At 42.1% G+C, this 20,191-nt stretch overlaps 1 protein-coding gene across 1 annotated transcript in view; it reads left to right on the top strand.

Annotated features, from left to right (window-relative positions):
- Positions 1 to 20,191, top strand: part of ARHGAP20 (Rho GTPase activating protein 20) — a 211,706-nt gene that overhangs the window by 94,627 nt on the left and 96,888 nt on the right. Inside the window, exon 4 of the mRNA XM_082244937.1 lies at positions 10,968 to 11,117. Coding sequence (XP_082101063.1) covers positions 10,968 to 11,117 — 150 coding nt within the window. The remainder of the gene's footprint in view (positions 1 to 10,967; positions 11,118 to 20,191) is intronic.

The raw sequence follows: 20,191 nt of genomic DNA, 5'->3' as shown, positions 1-20,191 counted from the left end.
TTTGTAAGATCTGTTCTATAAGCGCACAAAAATAGCTGTTGATCCAGCCAGAAATCCGATCAGCTCATGGCTACTGATCCCAGGCAACATTATCAGGGGCCTGCTCAGTGCTCAAGTCATTATTTCTGTGGACTACGGAACACCTCTCCCCATGTTGAATATATATATATATATATTTATATATATATATAGATATATATCTATATATATTGAAAATATCTATCTATCTATCTATCTATCTATCTATCTATCTATCTATCTATCTATCTATCTATCTATCTATCTATCTATCTATATTTTTTTTTATATATATATATATATATATACACACATACAGGTACTTATATAGAGCAGTCATTTTACACAGTGCTTTAGTGCTTTAGTTTATACATATACACTATATTGTCAAAAGTATTGGTACGCCTGCCTTTACACACACATGAACTTTAATGGCATCCCAGTCTTAGTCTGTAGGGTTCAATATTGAGTTGGCCCACTCTTTACAGCTATAACAGCTTCAACTCTTCTGGGAAGGCTGTCCACAAGGTTTAGGAGTGTGTCTATGGGAATGTTTGACTATTTTTCTAGAAGTGCATTTGTGAGGTCAGGCACTGATGTTGGACAAGAAGGCCTGGCTCACAGTCTGCGCTCTAATTCACCCCAAAGATGTTCTATCGGGTTGAGGTCAGGACTTAGTGCAGGCCAGGCAAGTTCCTCCACCCCAAACTCATTCATCCATGTCTTTATGGACCTTGCTTTGTGCACTGGTCCAAATCATTCAGTGGCGGGGGGGATCATGGTGTCAGGTTTTTTTCAGGGGTTGGGCTTGGTCCCTTAGTTCCAGTGAAGGAAACTCAGCATGCCAAGACATTTTGTATAATTTTTTGCTCCTACTTTGTGGGAAGAGTTTGGGGATGGCCCCTTCCTGTTCCAACATGACTGCGTACCAGTACACAAACAAGGTTCATAAGGAGTTGGATGAGAGAGTTTGGGGTGGATGAACTTGATTGGCCTGCACACAGTCCTGACCTCAACCAGAAAAATGGAGGACTGACAGGTTCATCAGGTATTTCACACAAAGAAAGCAATACAAAGAGAACAGCATACATTTTATCATAAGTACATGATACAACAGACACATCTCTGGAATATTAAATGTTGGGATAAGCAGAGGCATAGAGTGAGGTGTCAGCACCTGGGGCAAGGCAAGTCATTTGCGCCTCCTAACCTGTGGACTCACCTATTCTCAGCTGGCTTTGGTCAGGTCACATGATCCCTTGTATCAGTCAACGGTGGCTGCAGGGGAGAATTATTGAATAAATATGCCTTCAGACAGCAGCAATCTGGGCACATATACTGTATTGTGGGTGGTGCCCCTATCCTTAATTAATTATTCAAAATGGAAGGATTGGGAAGACAAGGATTTCGGGCACACTATATCTATAAAATCAATTTTATTTAAGATTCAATTAAAATCAGAAAATCATACATACAGACATGTGTTGAATAAGAAAAAGGACCTATAAAGGGTCCATACGGTAATGTATATACGGTTCACAATAGATGAGATCACAATTTTCATACAGAGTAATATATATAATATGTTGACAGTTTAAACACTCAAAAATACTTCACATCAGGAGATTCCTGCTGCCGGATACCCGAAGACACGAGGTGCCGACCAACCGGGTCAACTGACGTCGTATTCAAATATTCACCATAATATGTTTAGTATTTTGCTCAACATGTTTCGCTTTACTTCAGAAAGCTTCGGCTGGAGCTATTACTAGACTTTTCTGTATATTGTATGATGAGACACAAATCTCAACATCCTTGATACGTAACGAGGAGGATTGTTGTGGGTTTACAGGAGACTCATAATGGTAGATAATCGTTTGCAAAACGATAAAACTGATCTGATTCTAATCAGTATCAATAGCCGCCATAAAGCTGAGTGCCTGCTGTGTTTGAAGTCACAGCCAATAGAGCCCAGTAGCATATATTCCCACATTGAGCTACTGTTCACATCCACATACTTCCTCCCCGGATGGGGAACCGCCGCCCCGCTGCAGGGGAGAGGAGAGAGAGCTTGACAATGGGCGGTAAAGCCCGAAGCAGTGACATCACCCATAGGTTCCTATGTCCCATCTGTTGTTGTCGCTCCCTCTTCTCCCCTGCATACACCACTGGCTCACACAGGGAATAACATGACCGTACTAAGCTCAGGTAAGATACTCTATAAGAGCTTTGTTGGTGACATATCTGCTGTTGGGCTCCCTGGACTGTGCATCTGCTGTGGACATTGTGAGAGTTTCCCACGCTCTCTGTTGGATATTAAATGTGTTTTTTATCATGAAGAATGCAGCTAGACAGTTTTGAACACTCAGAGGTAGCCAGAAACATACATTTGTTTGTGCCCTTATTCAAATGAGGCCTATCATATATTTACCATTACACCCATATGACTTTATACTTGCCCTGCCAGCTGTTTTGTATATTTACAAGAGTTATATGTATGCCCTAAACTTTCCTTAAAGTGTTACTAAACCTACTAAACACTCACTATATCTGGTCTCCCACAGTACACAGAACATGGAAAAACAATCATTTTAGTAAATATATATATACAGTATATCAGCAGTAGATAGCAGTCTGGTGACTTCCATCAGTGTCTGCCACTGGATAAAGCTTGTAGGAGGAGATTTCATTCTCCTCTGACTGACCTATGAGGCTGTGTTACCCCTGACCCTCTATCTGGACATTGTTGATTTGCCCTGTGCTGATCACATGCACACTCCCCCCCCCCCCCAAAAAAAAAAAAAAAACTCTCTAGCAATACACACCAAACTGAGCATGTGCAGAGTGCCCTGAGGCTCTGTACTATTAGGAGATAGATTGTGGACAGTGGAAGAAGGGGAGGATCAGAGAAGACAGGATCAAACAGCCTTTTTACACAATGTGGATGATTAACCCCTTAAGTTCCACAGTATACCAAGCATGCTTTACTGCATATACAGACTGATTTTACTGTTGTGGGTTTAGTAACACATTAAAGAATATAAGGCAATACATAGGAAGATTGTATTTCGCTGTCTCCTCCTACCCCACCCCACACCTATTTTTCTCTGTTCCCAAACAAAACCTTAATAGACCTAAATTTGCAAAATAAGCTGCAGGCTGAATTCAAACTGGAATGGACAGCTGTGGGAGAGTTTTATCTCTCCGACAGCCTTTTTATTTCTGGCTGTGGTAGGGGGCAGTGTGGTGCACAATTCAGCGCATCACACAGCTCTTTTTTTTTGTACAAACTTTATTTGAAGTGTACAAAAGAACACTTAAAGTGTTACTAAACCCATAACAGTAAAAGCAGTCTGTTTATGCAGTAAAGCATGCTTGGAGTATCCAAGACATATAAGAAGCAAGATTCTAACTCAGCCTACCAGATTCCACATATAATTAAATTATTACTTTTGGGTGGGCTGACCTTTTGAAAGTTATAGATATCTTACCAATCTATACTGCTACAGCATCATTCCAGCTCCAGCGGCTGACATGAGTGTTCTGTGGGAGAGCATCCCACCATTACCATCCTGATATGGTACAGTTCAGCATTGTAAGACAGACAGATCTTTAAAATGGATTTTTAAATGTAATTTCATTATTATCTTGAGTGCTAAAAAACAATATATAAAACATACATATTTAATTTTATTTTTTTTATACGTTAATGTGATTTATAATTATATCGTTATTTACAACAGGTGTTTAGCTGCAAGTAAGCTTTTTGCTCTGTGAATAGGCTGTTATAGCTGTTGTGCTAGCAGGGTCTTTTAGCCCCGGTTCACACTTGTGCGTGTGCGGGGTTCGCATGTAATGTCGGAGCGCACTGCTCCGACATTACATGCGATCGGCTGTGCGGTGCGAGTTTAGCCATACAGTTTGTATGGCTAAATTCGCATCGCACCCGCAGCAAACACGCACAGGAGGCATTTTTGCAGCCGCATCAGGATCGGATCGCACAGCAGTTCACACTTGTGCGATCCGATCCTGTGCGAACTGCACGATCGCACTGCGATATGCGATCAAACTGGGGGTGTCGTTAAGATTACATTGACACCCCCAGCGGATCGCATATGGCAGTGTGAACTGCCGGGGGAGCGTGTGCGATGCGGGAACAGGCTGCGAGTTCGCAGCCTTCCCGCATCGCATCAGTGTGAACCGGACCTAAGTCAGTTTGTAGAGACTGTCATAAAAAGAAGTCGTGCTAGGCTTTCTTACTAAAAAGCCCAGCATTATTTACATTTTGTGTATCATGGATGCATCAATAGTAAACATACATTTTTATACAAATAATTAATATTTTTATGGTTATTAGTATATATAGTATGGTTTTCCTTTAAAGTGTTACTAAACCCAGGACCCTGCATTCACTATATGTGGTCTCCCACAGTACATGGGAACGCAATTATTGTAGTAAATAAAGTTATACCATATATATTTGGACATTTTCATACTTTTGGCTCTGTATGCCACCAGAAGAAAATTAAAATTAAATAATCCAAATTAATTTGAAGTGCAGACTTTCAGCTTTTATTCAAGGGGTTGAACATAAATATCAAGTACAGATTTTAGAAACTGCAAACACTGTTATACACAAATGAAATGTTCATTTCTAATATTTTATCGAGAATCCTTTAGTGGCAATGACTGCCTGAACTCTGGAACCCATGGAAATTACCAAAGACTGGGTTTCCTCCTTTCTGATGCTTTGCCAGGCTCTAACTGCAGCTGTCTTTAGTTGTTCCTTGTTTGTGGGTCCTTCTGCCTTTATTTTTGCCTTCAGCAAGTGAAATGTATGCTCAATTGGGTTGAGATCAGATGATTGACTCGGCCATTGCAGAATATTCCACTTCTTTTCCTTCAAAAGCTCCTGGGTTGCTTTTGCAGTGTGTTTTAGATCATTGTCCATCTGTACTGTGAAGCTACGTCCAATCAACTTTGCTGCATTTGGCTGAATCTGGGCTAACAGTATATCTCTCTAAATACTGCAGAATTCATCTGGCTGCTTCTGTCTTCTGTCACATCATCAATAAACACCAATGACCCAGTGCCACTGGAAGCCATGCATGCCCATGACATCACACTGCCTCCACCATGTTTTACAGGTGACGTTGTGTGCTTTGGATCATGAGCTGATCCACGCCTTCTCCACACTTTTTTCTTCTTGTCATTCTGGTACAGACAATTCTTAGTTTCATTTGTCCAAATAATGCTTTTCCAGAACTGGTCTGGCTTTTTTAGATGTTTTTGGGCAGTCTAATCTGGCTTTTCTATTCTTCAGGCTTATGAATGGTTTGCACCTTGTGGTGAACCCTCTGTATTTGTTCCTGTGCAGTCTTCTCTTGATTGCAAACTTTGGCAATGATAAGCCCACCTCCTGCAGAGTGTCCTTCACTTGTCTGGATGTTGTGAATGGGTTTTTCTTTACCATAGAGAGGATCCTGCGATCATCCACCACTGTTGTCTTCCATGGACGTCCAGCCCTTTTTATGTTCCTGTGCTCACCAGTGCGTTCTTCTTTCCTCAGAATGTACCAAACTGTTGATTTGGACACCCCTAATGTTGGTGCTATCTCTCTGATGGATTTGGATTTGTTTTTGAAGCCTTACAATGGGCTGTTTCACTTACATGGACAGCTCCTTTGAATGCATGATGTAGGTTCACAGCAATAGATTCCAAATGCAAATACCACACTTAGAATCAACTCCAGACCTTTTACTTGCTTAACCTCCCTGGCGGTATGATTCTTTCGGATTTTAGGTGCTGAAAGCGGTACCATTATTTTGCATGTAATTCTTGAGAATGAGCAGCCCAAACCAACTATTTATATATTATTTCTTTTTACCATGTGTTCTTCTTTATAACATCCCAGGTATGACAAAATCCTAAATTATAATATAATAAATAACTATCAAATAATAATATAATAATAACACTTTTTTTTTCCAAAAAATAACACTTTTTATTCAATAAATTATAGTAAATAACAATCAAAAACACTGACATTTTTTTTTTGTCAAACAAGGATGCAATATATTTTTTTTTCCCAAAAAGGATGCAATATTACTGGTCATACTGCTTCAATAAACGTCCCGGGTGTGGAAAATTTTGAAACAGGGTACAGCGCAAAGTCCAACATCACAGTCTGGACAGTAGTACCGCGTTTCCTTTCTGATTTTCCGTCCGGTGTCATCGCGCTTGGAACAGCACACCACACACATCCTTGTGGGTGCAGACTTCTTCTCCGTCGGCGGAATGTGGTCCATAAAATGACGACCGGTCAGTTGTTCGGGGTTCACAACACCAGCAGCACGGCGTCCGGATCTACTCACTGTTGGTGTCTGGTGCCTGAGAAATATGAGCTCAGCAATTGACCACACAAAGTCCGCATGGATCACAGGCTTGTCACTTTTCTTTTTTAGGAGAATGAAGGCATTCCACAAACACTGCTCCAGGAGGTGCCTGAATATTTTTTTATAATATTTTTTCTGCTGTTTCAACATTGCTGGATAGAAAGTCATGGCCTGGTCAGCTCTGTCCACACCTCCCATGGTGTTGTTATAATCCAGGGCCAGTTGCGGTTTCAGAACATCTTTTCCCCCTTTTGTATGTACCATGACAGTGGCGGTGTTATGAATGGTACTCATCAGTCAGACATCTTTTTTGTCACGCCATCTCAGTGCCAACATTTTTCCTTTCTGCCAGGCAACTAATTCTCCGGGCTTCAGGTTTTTGTTGGCAAAGCTGGGGGGCATGTCACGCCGGTTAGCTCTGACGGTCCCATACGCATCTGTCTTATGTTGTAGGAGGAACTCAAACAGTTCTGGGGACGTATAGAAATTGTCTGTGGTGACACAGTACCCCTGATTCATCAGAGGCTCAATCAGCGTCAGAACAGAAGCAGTTGCCATCCCATAGCTGCTGAACCTTTGGTTGAACTTGGTTCCTCTCCCGGTATATAGGACCGAGTTCCAAATATATCCAGAGCTGGATTCACACAGCATAAATGATTTTATTCCAAAGCGTGCTCGCTTGGACGCAATATATTGTATCCAGCTAAGTCTCCCTTTATATGCCATTAGACTTTCGTTTATGCAAATGTCTCTTTCTGGGACATAGGACTCCTGGAAATTTTTCAAAATTAGTTGGGAAATGTCCCAGATCTTTTTGAGCTTCGGAGCCGGATGAGAAGTCTTATCAAAATCGTCATTATTGGTAAAGTGCAAATACCTCATAATTAGGGAAGATTTGTACTCCGACATAACGGTGCCAAAAAAAGGAGTGGCCAATAATTTGTTTGCGGTCCAATACCACTTCTGCAGGGGTTTCCCCACCACTCCCTGCAGAATAATTAGGCCCAGGAAATTCCAGATATCCGCACTGGTAACGTGTTCCCACATCCTGCTCCTTGAAAACCGCCGATGCGCTGCGGCTTGTTGTTCCTGGTACCGATTGGTCTCCACAACAATTTTTTCGATAACCTCATCGGTCAAAAAAAGTTGCAGATACACCAAGGGTTTGTCCTCCTCAACATCGACTTTGAGACCAGGTGCTCCGGTAAACGGGAACCTTGGGGGCACTACGTGCTCCGTACCGCAGTCGATCACGCACATCGCTCGGCACAGTCACAGCATCATCACTGAAGTCACTTTCTGTGACGAAGTTCCCCATGAATCGCTGTCACTCCACTCTGCAAGCGATTCAGGATCGCTGTCACTCTTGCCCAGCAGGTCATATACCGCTTTTGAGGTTGCGGTGCGCTTGTTTGAGGCCATGGTCGCTCTGCAATGTCCAGATACAATGTATAGGAAAAATGCAGGAAGTGCAATGGAGAAAGCACTGGGGGGCAATCAAAGGTCAATTTATTTTATTTAGGGAATGTAATCCAATAGGATTACAGTGTATCAATGTGTTTGTGCATATACTTTTTGAATTTGCCGCCGGTTCCACCCCCCTGCGGACGTCACGTCGCAGGAGACGGAAGCCGGGGCTCACAGACGATCGCGAGGAAGCTCTGCCGCCGCCTACCGCCCGCATACATCGCTGGATCCCGGAGAAAAGGTAAGTAAAACCTCTACCAGGATCCAGCGATCTTCCTAGCGGTACCCCGAGTGTGGCTCGGGGTTACCGGTTTTGGCTCTAAAATGTAACCCTGAGTCACGCTCGGGAATACCGCTAGGAAGGTTAATTGATTGAAATAACGAAGGAGTAGCCCACATCTGGCCATGAAGCAGCTTTGGATTCAATTGCATATATATGGACCTAACTGTATAAACTGCTAAATACCTTTTCTCATGAGCAGTGTATAGCAGTCTTGTGACTTCTATCAGTGTCTGGTTAAAGCTTGTAGGAGGAGTTTTCATACTGCACTGACTGTCCTATCAGGATGCAGGACCCCTGACCCTCTGTCTGGACAGTGCTGATTGGCCCTGTGCTAATCACATGCATAGTCTCAAGAAAAAAAAAAACTCTCTAGCAATACACATAACACTGAGCATGTGCAGCCTGACTCCAGTAACTCTGTCTTATCCGGACATGTTATGGAGACAATGCAAGGAGAGGAGAATTAGAGAAGACAGGATCAAACACCGGTTTTGCACAATGCAGAGGATTACCCCTTAGGTTCCACAGCGAGTATAACAAGCACGCTTTACTGCATATACAGACTGATTTTACTGTTGTGGATTTAGTAAAACTTTAACCTCTTCCCGACCGCCTGCCACAGATGTACTGTGACAGGCAGCCGCTCCCAGGCAAATCACCGTACATGTACGGTGCTCGCTCTGGGGAGTGTAGGGGGCGAGCACAGGTTGCCAGCGGCATGCTCCCGCCCCCCTCGTCAGCAGGGAAGCCGATGGCAATTGCCAATTGACACCCGCAATTTTTCCCTGCTGAGAGAGGACGGTCAGCTGTTGTAAACACAGCCACCCGTTCTTCTCCCTGCAATGATCATAGAGATCATGTGATCCTCCTATATAGGATCACATGTCTCTATGATCATCTCAGCCACCCCCCACACACACAGTTAGAATCACTCCCCTAGGCTCACATTTAACCCCTTGATCACCAACAAGGTAACCCCTTCCCTGCCAATGGCATTATTACAGTAACAGTGCATATTATTAGCACTGATTACTGTAGTAATGTCACTGGTACCCCCAAAAGTGTCAAAAATGTCAGTTAGGGGTCCGATCTGTCCGCCGAAATGTCGCAGTCCCACAAAAAAATGCAGATCACCACCATTACTAGTAAAAAAAAAAAAAAAACAATAAAAAATAACATAAATCTTTCTCGTGGTTAGTAAACGCAATAACTTTTGCGCAAACAAATTGAAATATGCTTATTGCGATTTTTTTTTACCAAAAATATGTAGCAGAAAACAAATTGGCCTAAAATGTTAAAAAATTTTGATTTTTACATTTTTTTTTTCATATAGCAGAATGTGAAAAATATTGTTTTTTTTTTTTTTCAAAATTGTCACTATTTTTTTGTTTATAGCGCAAAAAATAAATCGCACATGTGATCAAATACCACCAAAAGAAAGCTCTATTTGTGGGGAAAAAAAGGACCTAAATTTAGTTTGGGTACAGCGTCGCATGACCGAGCAATTGTCCGTTAAATTAACGCAGTGCCGAATCGCAAAAAAAAGGGCCTGGTCAGGAAGGGGGTAAAACCTTCCGGGGCTGAAGTGGTTAAGCAGATCATTTTCATGTACTGTATATAGCTTCAAAGCTAGAAAAAATGATAGATGTATGAGAAAATACTATTTCCATAGGTGTGTGTTACCACTATGTGTTACGCATTCCTCAGTTCCAGCTGAAGAATGCAGCGTGTTTATGGGCATAGGCTATGATGTGACTGTAAGACATGATCTCTGTTTATAAACCTTACATAGTAAACATGACCTTGGGTATTAGAGGAAGTCACTGCGTGTTCTTATGCTGCACATAATCCTCCCTTCCCCAGCAGAGAAATGCGGCTGACCTCTTAGGTAATCTGTGCAACTGGGATGGATTTCTGCTCTTTCTAGCTCTTCTGAACATGTTCTGCTGCTTTTACCAGGTTTTAGTAAAGAATACACTTCTAAAGAAGAGGCTGTTCATATATCGAAGGCGTTTAAATACTATAAACAAGTACATTCTTCTATAGTATCTTACACCTTGGCAGAGAACATAGAAATAGTACTTGATAAAGAATAAAGCCTATACAATAGAAAGGAGAATATTGTTTTTAAATGCTGAAAATAATCACCAAATAGTGCCAATTAAAGCAAACGGGACCTGGCCTACTAAAATAGGTTAAAAACAAAAACAGCAATTCTAAAGTGTAGGGACATTGCGGCACCTTCAAGTCTACAGTTTTCATTTACTACTGATTTACTAAAGGCAAATATTCTTTGTAAAGAATACCCAATATTAGATGCAAGAAAGTAAAAACCAGCATTTTTGCTTGCCTATGATTGGATGATGGAAATCAACAGAGCTTTACTACATTCACTAAGTTCTGGGGGAAATGAGTGCACTGGCACTTGCAAAGTGCAAAGTCTATATGCTCTTAGTAAATCAACCCCTAAGTGTAGCTAAAATGAAAAACATAAATACCAGCACAAGGGACATAACTTACAGTCAGTAGGGTGAATCCCTTGTGCTGATTCATATTTTGTTAGTTGAAATACTCTGTCCTTGGCCCTGCGCCCCCGCTACTGTAATCTACCTGTGTGGCAGGGTGAAAGTGGTTTTACGGCTGAAGGTTATTTACATTCTATGCATGAAGGTAAAAACCTTCAGTGTGCAGCTCCTTCTTCAGCCAATGATTTACAGGCCCATATGATTTAGATACTGAAAATTCTTGGTCTGCAGTTATTATTGACAATATTGTCTGCTAATGTATGCCTTTTTTATTTCTAGATCCCCATCCCACTATAAACTGAAGCACCATGTACGAGTCAGTGAGATGTGGACAGCATCATGCATGGAGGAAGTCTGTGAAGGCAGCACATACCCAGAGAGGTCGTTCGTTATTGGCTGGCCAATCACCAACTGCGTTGCCACCTTCAGGTATGTGTGGTCAGCCTGATATTTAATTCACAGGACGGAGATTGTAATGGCTGAAACTAAAATCGGAGCCGTCAGTGGAATGAGCTTTCTTCAGAAATGCTGATACCTCTGTAGAGCTGGTGCTCCCTAGATCCAAGAGGTGACAGATGAGAGATGACAGATGTGTGTCCTGTATGGTGGCTTCACCAGGCATGTTCTACTCGAAAGACAGACCTGATACATAATTGTGGGAATATATATAGCTGGCTAGGAATCTTAAAAGAGAAGTTTGGGTTTATTTCTTTATTTATAGTTATCTAGGTGGATACAGCATCGTTCCGATGCTGCATCTGTTCCCTGGCGCCTCTGCACTGAGAATGGTGGTGTTCGATCGCTCGGTTCTGATAACTCCCCGAGCAGAGAGCTGCTGACTGTCAGTCACCGCTCTCTGCTCTGCCCCCTCCTCGCTCATTGGATCGCTGGGCAGTGGAGGGGCGGGGAGCGGATTGCTCAGGCTCTCAGCGACTCACTAAGACGTTGAGACGGGTGTTGGTCCAGGCTCCAGGCTCCTGCGGATGACACGGTGCCTGGACTGACTTCTGTGATGTCAGCAGAGAGTGGACTTCAGCACACTCTCTGCTGAAAACGGGTCACAGGAGGGCAGAACGAACTATATTCCTGTGATCCATGGGAGATGTACAGCCAAACGAGCTTTGGCTTTACATCTCCTTTAAGAAATCCCCCTGGAAAGAACCGGAGACCAATGTAGACGAACATTACATTGTTTGCTATTGGAACATCTCCAGTTTACCCCATTTTCAGTAATCATCTCGATGATGCACAAAGCTTTAACACAAGGATACAATTCTCTAATTGGATGCAGCTGCTCTCTTTAATTTGCATCAGTTTTACATCAGTATATCATTTATTTTACATCAGTTTATCATCAGTTTTTACATCAGTTTTTTTACATCCATTATTGATGCAAAAACAGATGCGAAAATGGACCATTTGTCCGTTCACATCCGCTTTTCGTCCATTCCTTTTTTTTTTTTTAACGAAATAAAAATAGGGCTTTTATCCATTTAAAAAACGAATGTTGACGGATGTGGGTGTAAGATTGTAAGCTGTATCGAGCAGGGCCCTCTGATTCCTACTGTATTAAAGTGTATTTTATTTGTACTGTCTACCCTCAAGTTGTAAAGCGCTGCGTAAACTGTTGGCGCTGTATAAATCCTATATAATAATAATAATAACATGATTAACCGGCACAGGTGTGTTAAAAACGCAAAAGAGAAAACCTGACATGACTCCATGCAATGCATGACGTGCACTGGAACACATCACAGAAAACATAGGCATATGAAAAGCTAGGCATATGAAAAGTGACCCATATTAGCACGCATAGTTTATATTATTCCAAAGCAGAGGACCATTACATTAGTGGGTGTTTCATAAAACTGATACTGCCCAGACACTAAATTGATAAAAATAATTTAAGAAAAAGATCCACATCACATCCCACCTATGATTCAGGCCCTGTGGGATGCGGGGAGGCATCCTGTGTATCCAATAAACCTTGCGTTCTAAAGTCTGTGATGTCCCCCCCCGGCTGCAGGTTAAATCCTCTCTACACCATAAAATGAAAAAGAGGACATATCTTCCCTGTGTACATCTGGAAGTGTTTCAACACATTGGAGATATTTCTGGCATTGGGCTTCAAACTGTCACAGTAAGGTTCCGAGATGCGTGTTTGTAAGGACCGTATGGTACAGACCACGAGTTGCACTTTACATTTATCACATCGGACTAGATATACCACATGGTCCGAGTCATATGATATACTATGATATGATATTATCTATAGCTTCATGATATACCTATGATAGTTGATATACTGTGCAATTTTATATGTTTCTCCTGTGACAAAAGATGTAATATTCTTATTGGGTCCATAAACCCTACAATATTTGCATGCACTAACCCCACAGTGAAATGATTCTGGATAAGAGAGGCCGGTTTTGTTGGTAAAACGGGAGCGAACATGACAAAGTACCAAAATTTAACATAAAATCAGGCCCCCTACGGCGACTAAAGCCATTGCCTTTGGATACAATGTTATTTAGTGCCTTATCAGTATACAAAATAGATGTGTTTTTCTTTATTAAACTCACTATTTTATAATACAGAATAAGTAGTGACAAAATGAATCTCTCCTCATTGGCTCTCTGACTCTGATTGTGTCTCAGCCAATCAGGAGGGAGAGTCCTGGACAGCTGAGGCTTTCGTACAACTTTGCCAAATCGAGATGGGGCTCAGGTAAGTATTAGTGGGGCTGCTGCTTTTTTTTTTTTTAAATGAAAGAATGTATTAGAATAAAAAACCTTCTGCCTTCTAGATTTTGACCTAGATTTAAAGTGTTTGTTACCCCATAACGTCATATTCCTGATATGGGCCTGCTGTACCATGCACTTATATGAGAAAGTATCCTGTTCTCGTTGCATTGCTTCCTTTATGTGAAATCCCTGGTGTTCCTGCCAGTCCCTTAAAAACTGACCACACTAAGCAGGAGAACACAACGTGGTCAGTTCTCCAACTATGCCGGGAACTCACCCTGCTCTCCTCCAATGATCAAACTTGTCCTGACACGCCCCAGCTGCATAGCTATTCACTGGGAAGCTCAGTGTGCTGCTGCTTCTCCTACCCCAGTTCTTATGCAGCTGAGAACAGAGGGAATGTGATCACTTATAAAAAAAAAAGGGAAACAAGGTATTTATAATGTATTTTTATATCTATAAAAAAAAAATTGCATTTTATTTCTATTTTAAACTGGGTTGTTTTAGAAGGTGATCATTTACAATCACTTCAACAGAATGAGTATTAGAGAGTGGATCCTCCCGTCGCTTATGAAAAGCGACATTAAATCCCCTAGCTATGCTCCATTGGGGATAACCTCGGTTGGAGAGTCTCTATCTCTGATAACCTCACAGTCCCTGAAAAAATAAAAATCAGTAGAGCAGTTTCTCTTTGCACAGATAAACTCCCCTAAAGTGTTAGCATTGATCTTATGTGTAGGGTGGCAACTTCTGGCTATAAGGGTGGCATTACCTGCACAGGACGTCCTAGAAGTTGTGGTTAGAACTTTTGAAGTTTCAGAGTCACCTTGCAACATGATGTCAAGATCATTAATAGAAAAAAGGTTCCAAAGAGCCATTAAGATTAAGACCTCATTCACACTGAAGCGGCATGACTTCGGGGCGACCTGTGAAGTCGCGTGCAGCGCGACTTTGGCACGACTTGCACGGACTTCATAAAATGAATGTCTATGCAAGTCGCTCCAGGTTGCCCCGAAGTAGTACAGGACCCTTTTTCTAAGTCGGAGCGACTTGTGTCACTCCTATTAGAACCGGTCCTGTACCACACTATGGACCGCAACGGTGCACGACTTGTCAGGCTGACCAAGTCACCTGACAAGTCGTATTAGTGTGAATGAACACTTAATAAATTCCTGTTGACATAATCCAACAAAATATTAAGATCAAAAGCGATTCCCCTGGGTATATAAGGGGGGTTGGTGAGATCAAAAGATCAAAAGCGATTCCCCTGGGTATACTAAATGATCACCAGATCGTCAATAAAGCTAACATGCCAAAAAATTAACAAAAAGGGGTTATTATGTGAAAAGATAAAACACTCCTCCCACCACCCCATAAATACATTTGCTAATGATGAGGAAAAGTTGGCTCCCATGGAGGCATCGCACAACTGTAAATAAAAAGAATCATCAAAACGGAAAAAAAATGATGTGTCAACAGGAATTCAATACATGTCAGAAGGTAGCTCTGAAGCTCTGGAGAATAGCTGCTATTATTCTTATAAATGATGTTGTATCACTCTAACGGCCAGATGATGATATTTGCAGAGGAGCATTTTCAGGCCTAAAAATGAAAAAACCCATAAAAAGTGCGTTTTTGAGAGGAGCTATTGAGCAGAAAAAATGCTTAATGCGCATAAATGCTCCTAAACGCTACGTTTAGGAGCGTTCAAAGTGCAAGTGTACATTGATTACAGTGGAAGTGAGCAGAGGGGAATGTTTTGGGAAAAAAATCACTTATAAAAGCAAATGCCCATAAACTTGCATAAATTCTTGTGCAATATGAGCCACTATGAGCATTTTTAGGGTCCTTTCACGCGGCCCACATCTGCTGACGGAGCCGTTCTGCTCAGCGGGGGGATCGATCCCTGCTGAGCAGGCAGATGACAGCTCCGTCTCCACTCTGTGTGCGGAGATGGAGCTGTCAGATCCCCGCTGTCCTCTATGGGGGAAGCGGATGAGAACGGACCGCCTGTCCATTCTCATCTGATCCCATCCGATCCGATCCGCTGGACGGATGGAAAATAGGGTTTTCATCCATCCGGATTTCACGGATAGGATCGGAAGCGAATAGCAGCAGGTGTCAGTGGAGATGTCACCGCTGACATCCGCTGCCCCATAGGAATGCATGAAGCATGAAAAACTGACAGGCGGATCTGATCAGATCATTCGTGTGAAAGGACCCTTAGGGTACTTTCACACGGCCGCTCCGTGTGTCCGCAAATCATCCTATTTTTTTGCGGATGATTTGCGGACATAATGTAAGTGAATGGCACTGCGGATGTCAGCGGAATACCATCCGCTGACATCCGATTTTCCTCCTTTCAGTTCTGTTCCGTTTTTTGGAACGGAACAGAACCCTATTTTTCCTCCGTTCAAAAAACGGAAAGGAAGGAAAATCGGATGTCAGCGGTGTCATCCGCAATGCCATATACTTACATTACTGTATGTCCGCATATCATCCGCAAACGGATGGGAAAAAAAAAAAAAAAGTCCTGCAGCGGACTAAAGCAGCGAAGCGGCCGTGTGAAAGGACCCTTATGCTGCTTTTTCTGCAACCCATTGTGTATGGATCTGAAAGTGATACTAAAGTCTTTTTTTTTTTTTCTTTAAAAATAACAAACAGGTTATACTATGGTTTTGCACAGAGCAGCAATGATCGACCTCTTCTCCGGGTCCCACACCAGCGCTCCTGGCCCCTCCCTCCTGCCATGTGCCCCCACAGCAAGCGCCTTGCTATGGGGGCCCCTGAGCCGCTGCTCTGTGTGTCCATTCAGACACGAAGCCGCAATATGGCTCTACCCACTCTCTCCTTATTGGCTCACTGATTCTGATTTTGTCTCAGCCAATCAGGAGGGAGAGTCCTGGGCAGCTGAAGCTTTCGTGCAACATCGCTGGATCGAGATGGGGCTCAGGTAAGTATTAGAGGGGCTGCTGCACATAGGTTTTTTTATCTTAAATGAAAGAATACATTAGGATAAAAAAAACCTTCTGCCTTTAGAACTACTTTAAGGCTGGAATGGGGATATATGATGGTAAAAATGTGGCTGAAGGTAGGACCGGAGCTCAGCTTTAATAATAAAAAGGTAATGATCTTTTTTATTTTAAATATTAGGCTATATGCTGAAGCTGCATACTGTGACGGGTTAGGGATGTATCTATGAAGACTTGTAAAGTTACTGAAGGAATGTAAACAAGACTGCTCATATGACTATAGTGAAGCCCAGCCTTGACAGGTTGTTTTTAATGAGAAAAATGGCTTTGTGTTACACGTGATATATTCATTTTTTAACAAAAAGTTTCCTTTAAAAGGACTCTTTCCTTACCCATACCCCAATGGAAACAGTTATTTGAATTCTCTTTAAATAAATATCTTTGGTGCATACAATCAGGAATGTGATATACAATTGTAACTGTCTGAAATAAATTACTGGATTCATTTTTCTGTACCTTAGAAAAATTTACGACTGTTTAATGAAGTGTAAGCAATTGGATATTTGAAGAATTCATTTGTGTAAATTTTAGAGACATTTGCGTGTTAATATTCCCCTGATAAACAATATTTTGGCTGCAGCTGCAAGTTGGATGAGCTGCAATGAAAATGAGTACTTGGTAAATGAATCACTGGCTGCTGTGCTGTTCAAAGAGATCCCAGCTTTGTTTTGTAAATTCTATTATTATTAATTATAATAACTTTTATGTCTCCACCATAAAGGGAGCTGGGGCGTTATAACTATCTTTTACACACAAGGGAACACACTCATAGACAAAAATGTTTTTCACATTCTGTGCATTACATGCCTCTGGTTTTCAATGTAAAATTGGTTTTGATCCTTGCCCTGGAGTTATTGTAGACAAATATGTTCTCTATAGAGAGAATCTGATAATGACTGAAATTGTGATCCTTGCCTAAGCTGATGATGGTGGAAGCTTAAGTGAACCTGTGGATCAACTATGGACATTTAAGTATTTACAAGTTCTGTACAGTATATACGCTTTAAGACTGGTGCGCTACCTTGCATTACATTACTCATTTAAGTGTGTTGCATTAAGGCAGTCTATTTATTTTAAATGAGATACCAACGCATCCCAGCATGTTTAAAACCTCAATAAACTCTTTTTTTGGGGAACCCAAAGCAAAGGAGTACTTTGCCATGTGTTGTGATACCCTGCAGTACAGGTATGTAGACTTTGGGGGTGCAATATTGCAATGTGACAGGGTTTACCCAGCCTAAAGCAGGGCCCCACTGATCGCTGTAGCTGCAGGCCCTGTGGAGCAATTTATCCTCAAAAGTCAAAGTCAAAAGAGAAGCAATGAAACCCTGTAGTACATATTCCTATCGCACACCTTCCTGGTTTGTAGGCTCTTATGTGTTGGGTGCTGAAGCGATCACCAGTTGGCAACTGGATTAGATACAAGTAAATACATATTCGCCAGCACACCAAGGCTCTTGCAAAAGCAGTCCAAAATTTATTGAAGTTACGATCACATCAAAAAATGGTGCAATGCTTCGGAGCCGCACAGGACCCCTTCGTCAGGCATGTGATCACATGCCTGACGAAGAAGCAATGAAACCCTTCAGGTCTGGTTTTAGCACCCTGCCCCCCCCCCCTTCCATTGCTCCTGCTTGTCAGGGGTGTCAAACTTAATTTCATCACGGGCCGCATCAGCAGTATGGTTTCCCTCAAAAGGCTGGTTGTATCTTTAAGACTATGTATCTACTCTTTTATTATTTAGGAGTGCTGAGTTCAGGAGAGCGCTACAAACAGGGGTGCACTATGTACAGAGTGCAGAGTTTAGATGTGTGCTTTGTACAGAGTCAGGGGTTTAGGGGTGCGCTATGCACAGAGTGCAGAGTTTAGGGGTGCAATATGCACAGAGTGCAGAGTTTAGATGTGTGCTTTGTACAGAGTCAGGGGTTTAGGGGTGCGCTATGCACAGAGTGCAGAGTTTAGGGGTGCGCTATGCACAGAGTGCAGAGTTTAGGGGTGCTCTATTCACAGAGTGCAGAGTTTAGGGGTGCACTATGTACAGAGTGCAGAGTTTAGATGTGTGCTTTGTACAGAGTCAGGGGTTTAGGGGTGCGCTATGCACAGAGTGCAGAGTTTAGGGGTGCACTATGCACAGAGTGCAGAGTTTAGATGTGTGCTTTGTACAGAGTCAGGGGCTTAGTGGTGCGCTATGCACAGAGTGCAGAGTTTAGGGGTGCACTATGCACAGTGTGCAGAGTTTAGATGTGTGCTTTGTACAGAGTCAGGGTTTTAGGAGTGCGCTATGCACAGAGTGCAGAGTTTAGGAGTGTGTTATGCACAGTGTGCAATACAAACCCAGCCCCCAAGCTTCCTTGCATCTCTACTCTGTCTATATAGTCAGCTCTGTCTACTACCCATGTATTTGGCTTTGCTATACCTCGCCTTGCAGGGAGATCATTCTCGATCTCAGATTCCCAGCTGTGCCCCTCCATGAGGGATCTGTTACATTTGGAAGCCACTGAAAGCAAAGCTGTCTCTTGTAAATACAGAAGGCTTCTGTGTTTACACGTGACAGTGGGGAGCAGGAGCTGAAGTTGAGAGACAGAGGTGGCGGAATGAAGTTCTGTCATGATTCGGCTGTAAAACTGGGTAGGAGGGCCACATGACAAGGCCCGGCTGGCCCGATTTGGCCCACAGGCCTTGTGTTTGACATATGTGTGCTATGTGTTAGAGGTAGAGATAGAAAGGCTGCCACATCACTGCTTAGAGGGAGCAGGGTTTAGCTGCTGAAAGTGAAAGCAGTTCTGAGGGTGATTTATATCACTGTACCTGCAGCTAGGTTGGTAAGGGCTTGTTTGAAAGTTAATTTATTACTTATTAGGAATATGTAAACATATAAATGTCCAAAATCTGGCCACAACTTATGTTAGGGTCTAAATATTTCTACACTGTCCAATGCTAAAAATAATTTTAGCTTTACACATACTTTAGACATTGCGTGTAAGAGATTAGGTCCTGTTACATACTGTGTTACTTTTTTTGTGTGTGTTATTTGGACATTGACATGACTAGTCTTTATTAAAGTCCATCCAAAGCCTCTACTTTTTCCTCTAAAAGTGATAAACAGCCTTTTTTAAGACATACTGGCATATTAAGTGTCTTAAAAGAAAGCAATGTGCTGTCAATATAAAGGGCTATGGGTGGGCTAGGCATTACTGTTCACTTATAGGGCTATGACCAGTGCCAACATCTAAGCAGCTACAGAGCAAGGGACACAATACAGCAGTGATTTTATGACAGAAAGAAGAGCATAGTCACCCTACCACAGGATGTGTCTATCCAGAGGTTCTGCAGACAGCCTTAGCGGTATGGTCAGCCCACTTCAATGATGTGATTTTCTAGTTTGACCTTAGTATACTTTTTAAAAAAAGTTTTAAAAAATGTATATTTTTATCAGCCTTATCCTCTAATTTTTCCTTATTTTAGTATGAATGTGTTTTTTTTTTTCAGCGAAGGAAGTGGGAGCATGCATATCCTAACTCCAACCTCTTTTAGAGAAAAACATTTGTGATCTCCCAAAATAGTTTCATTCAGGCCGAATTACCTTAGTCAGGACATGCAAAGGGGTTGTGTGTCATGGTCAGGCTATGCCAATGTAGATACATACATTCCCTGATTGGGACAGCAATCCCTAATGTTTGCAGACACTTTAATTTCTGTAAGGCAGCAAGGAAAATTTGAACATTCC

Source organism: Pelophylax lessonae, assembly GCF_965119305.1.
Source record: "Pelophylax lessonae genome assembly, chromosome: 2".
NCBI classification, from domain to species: domain Eukaryota; kingdom Metazoa; phylum Chordata; class Amphibia; order Anura; family Ranidae; genus Pelophylax; species Pelophylax lessonae.
Note: the sequence above shows the minus strand (reverse complement) of the source record. Positions and strands in the feature narration are given on the sequence as shown.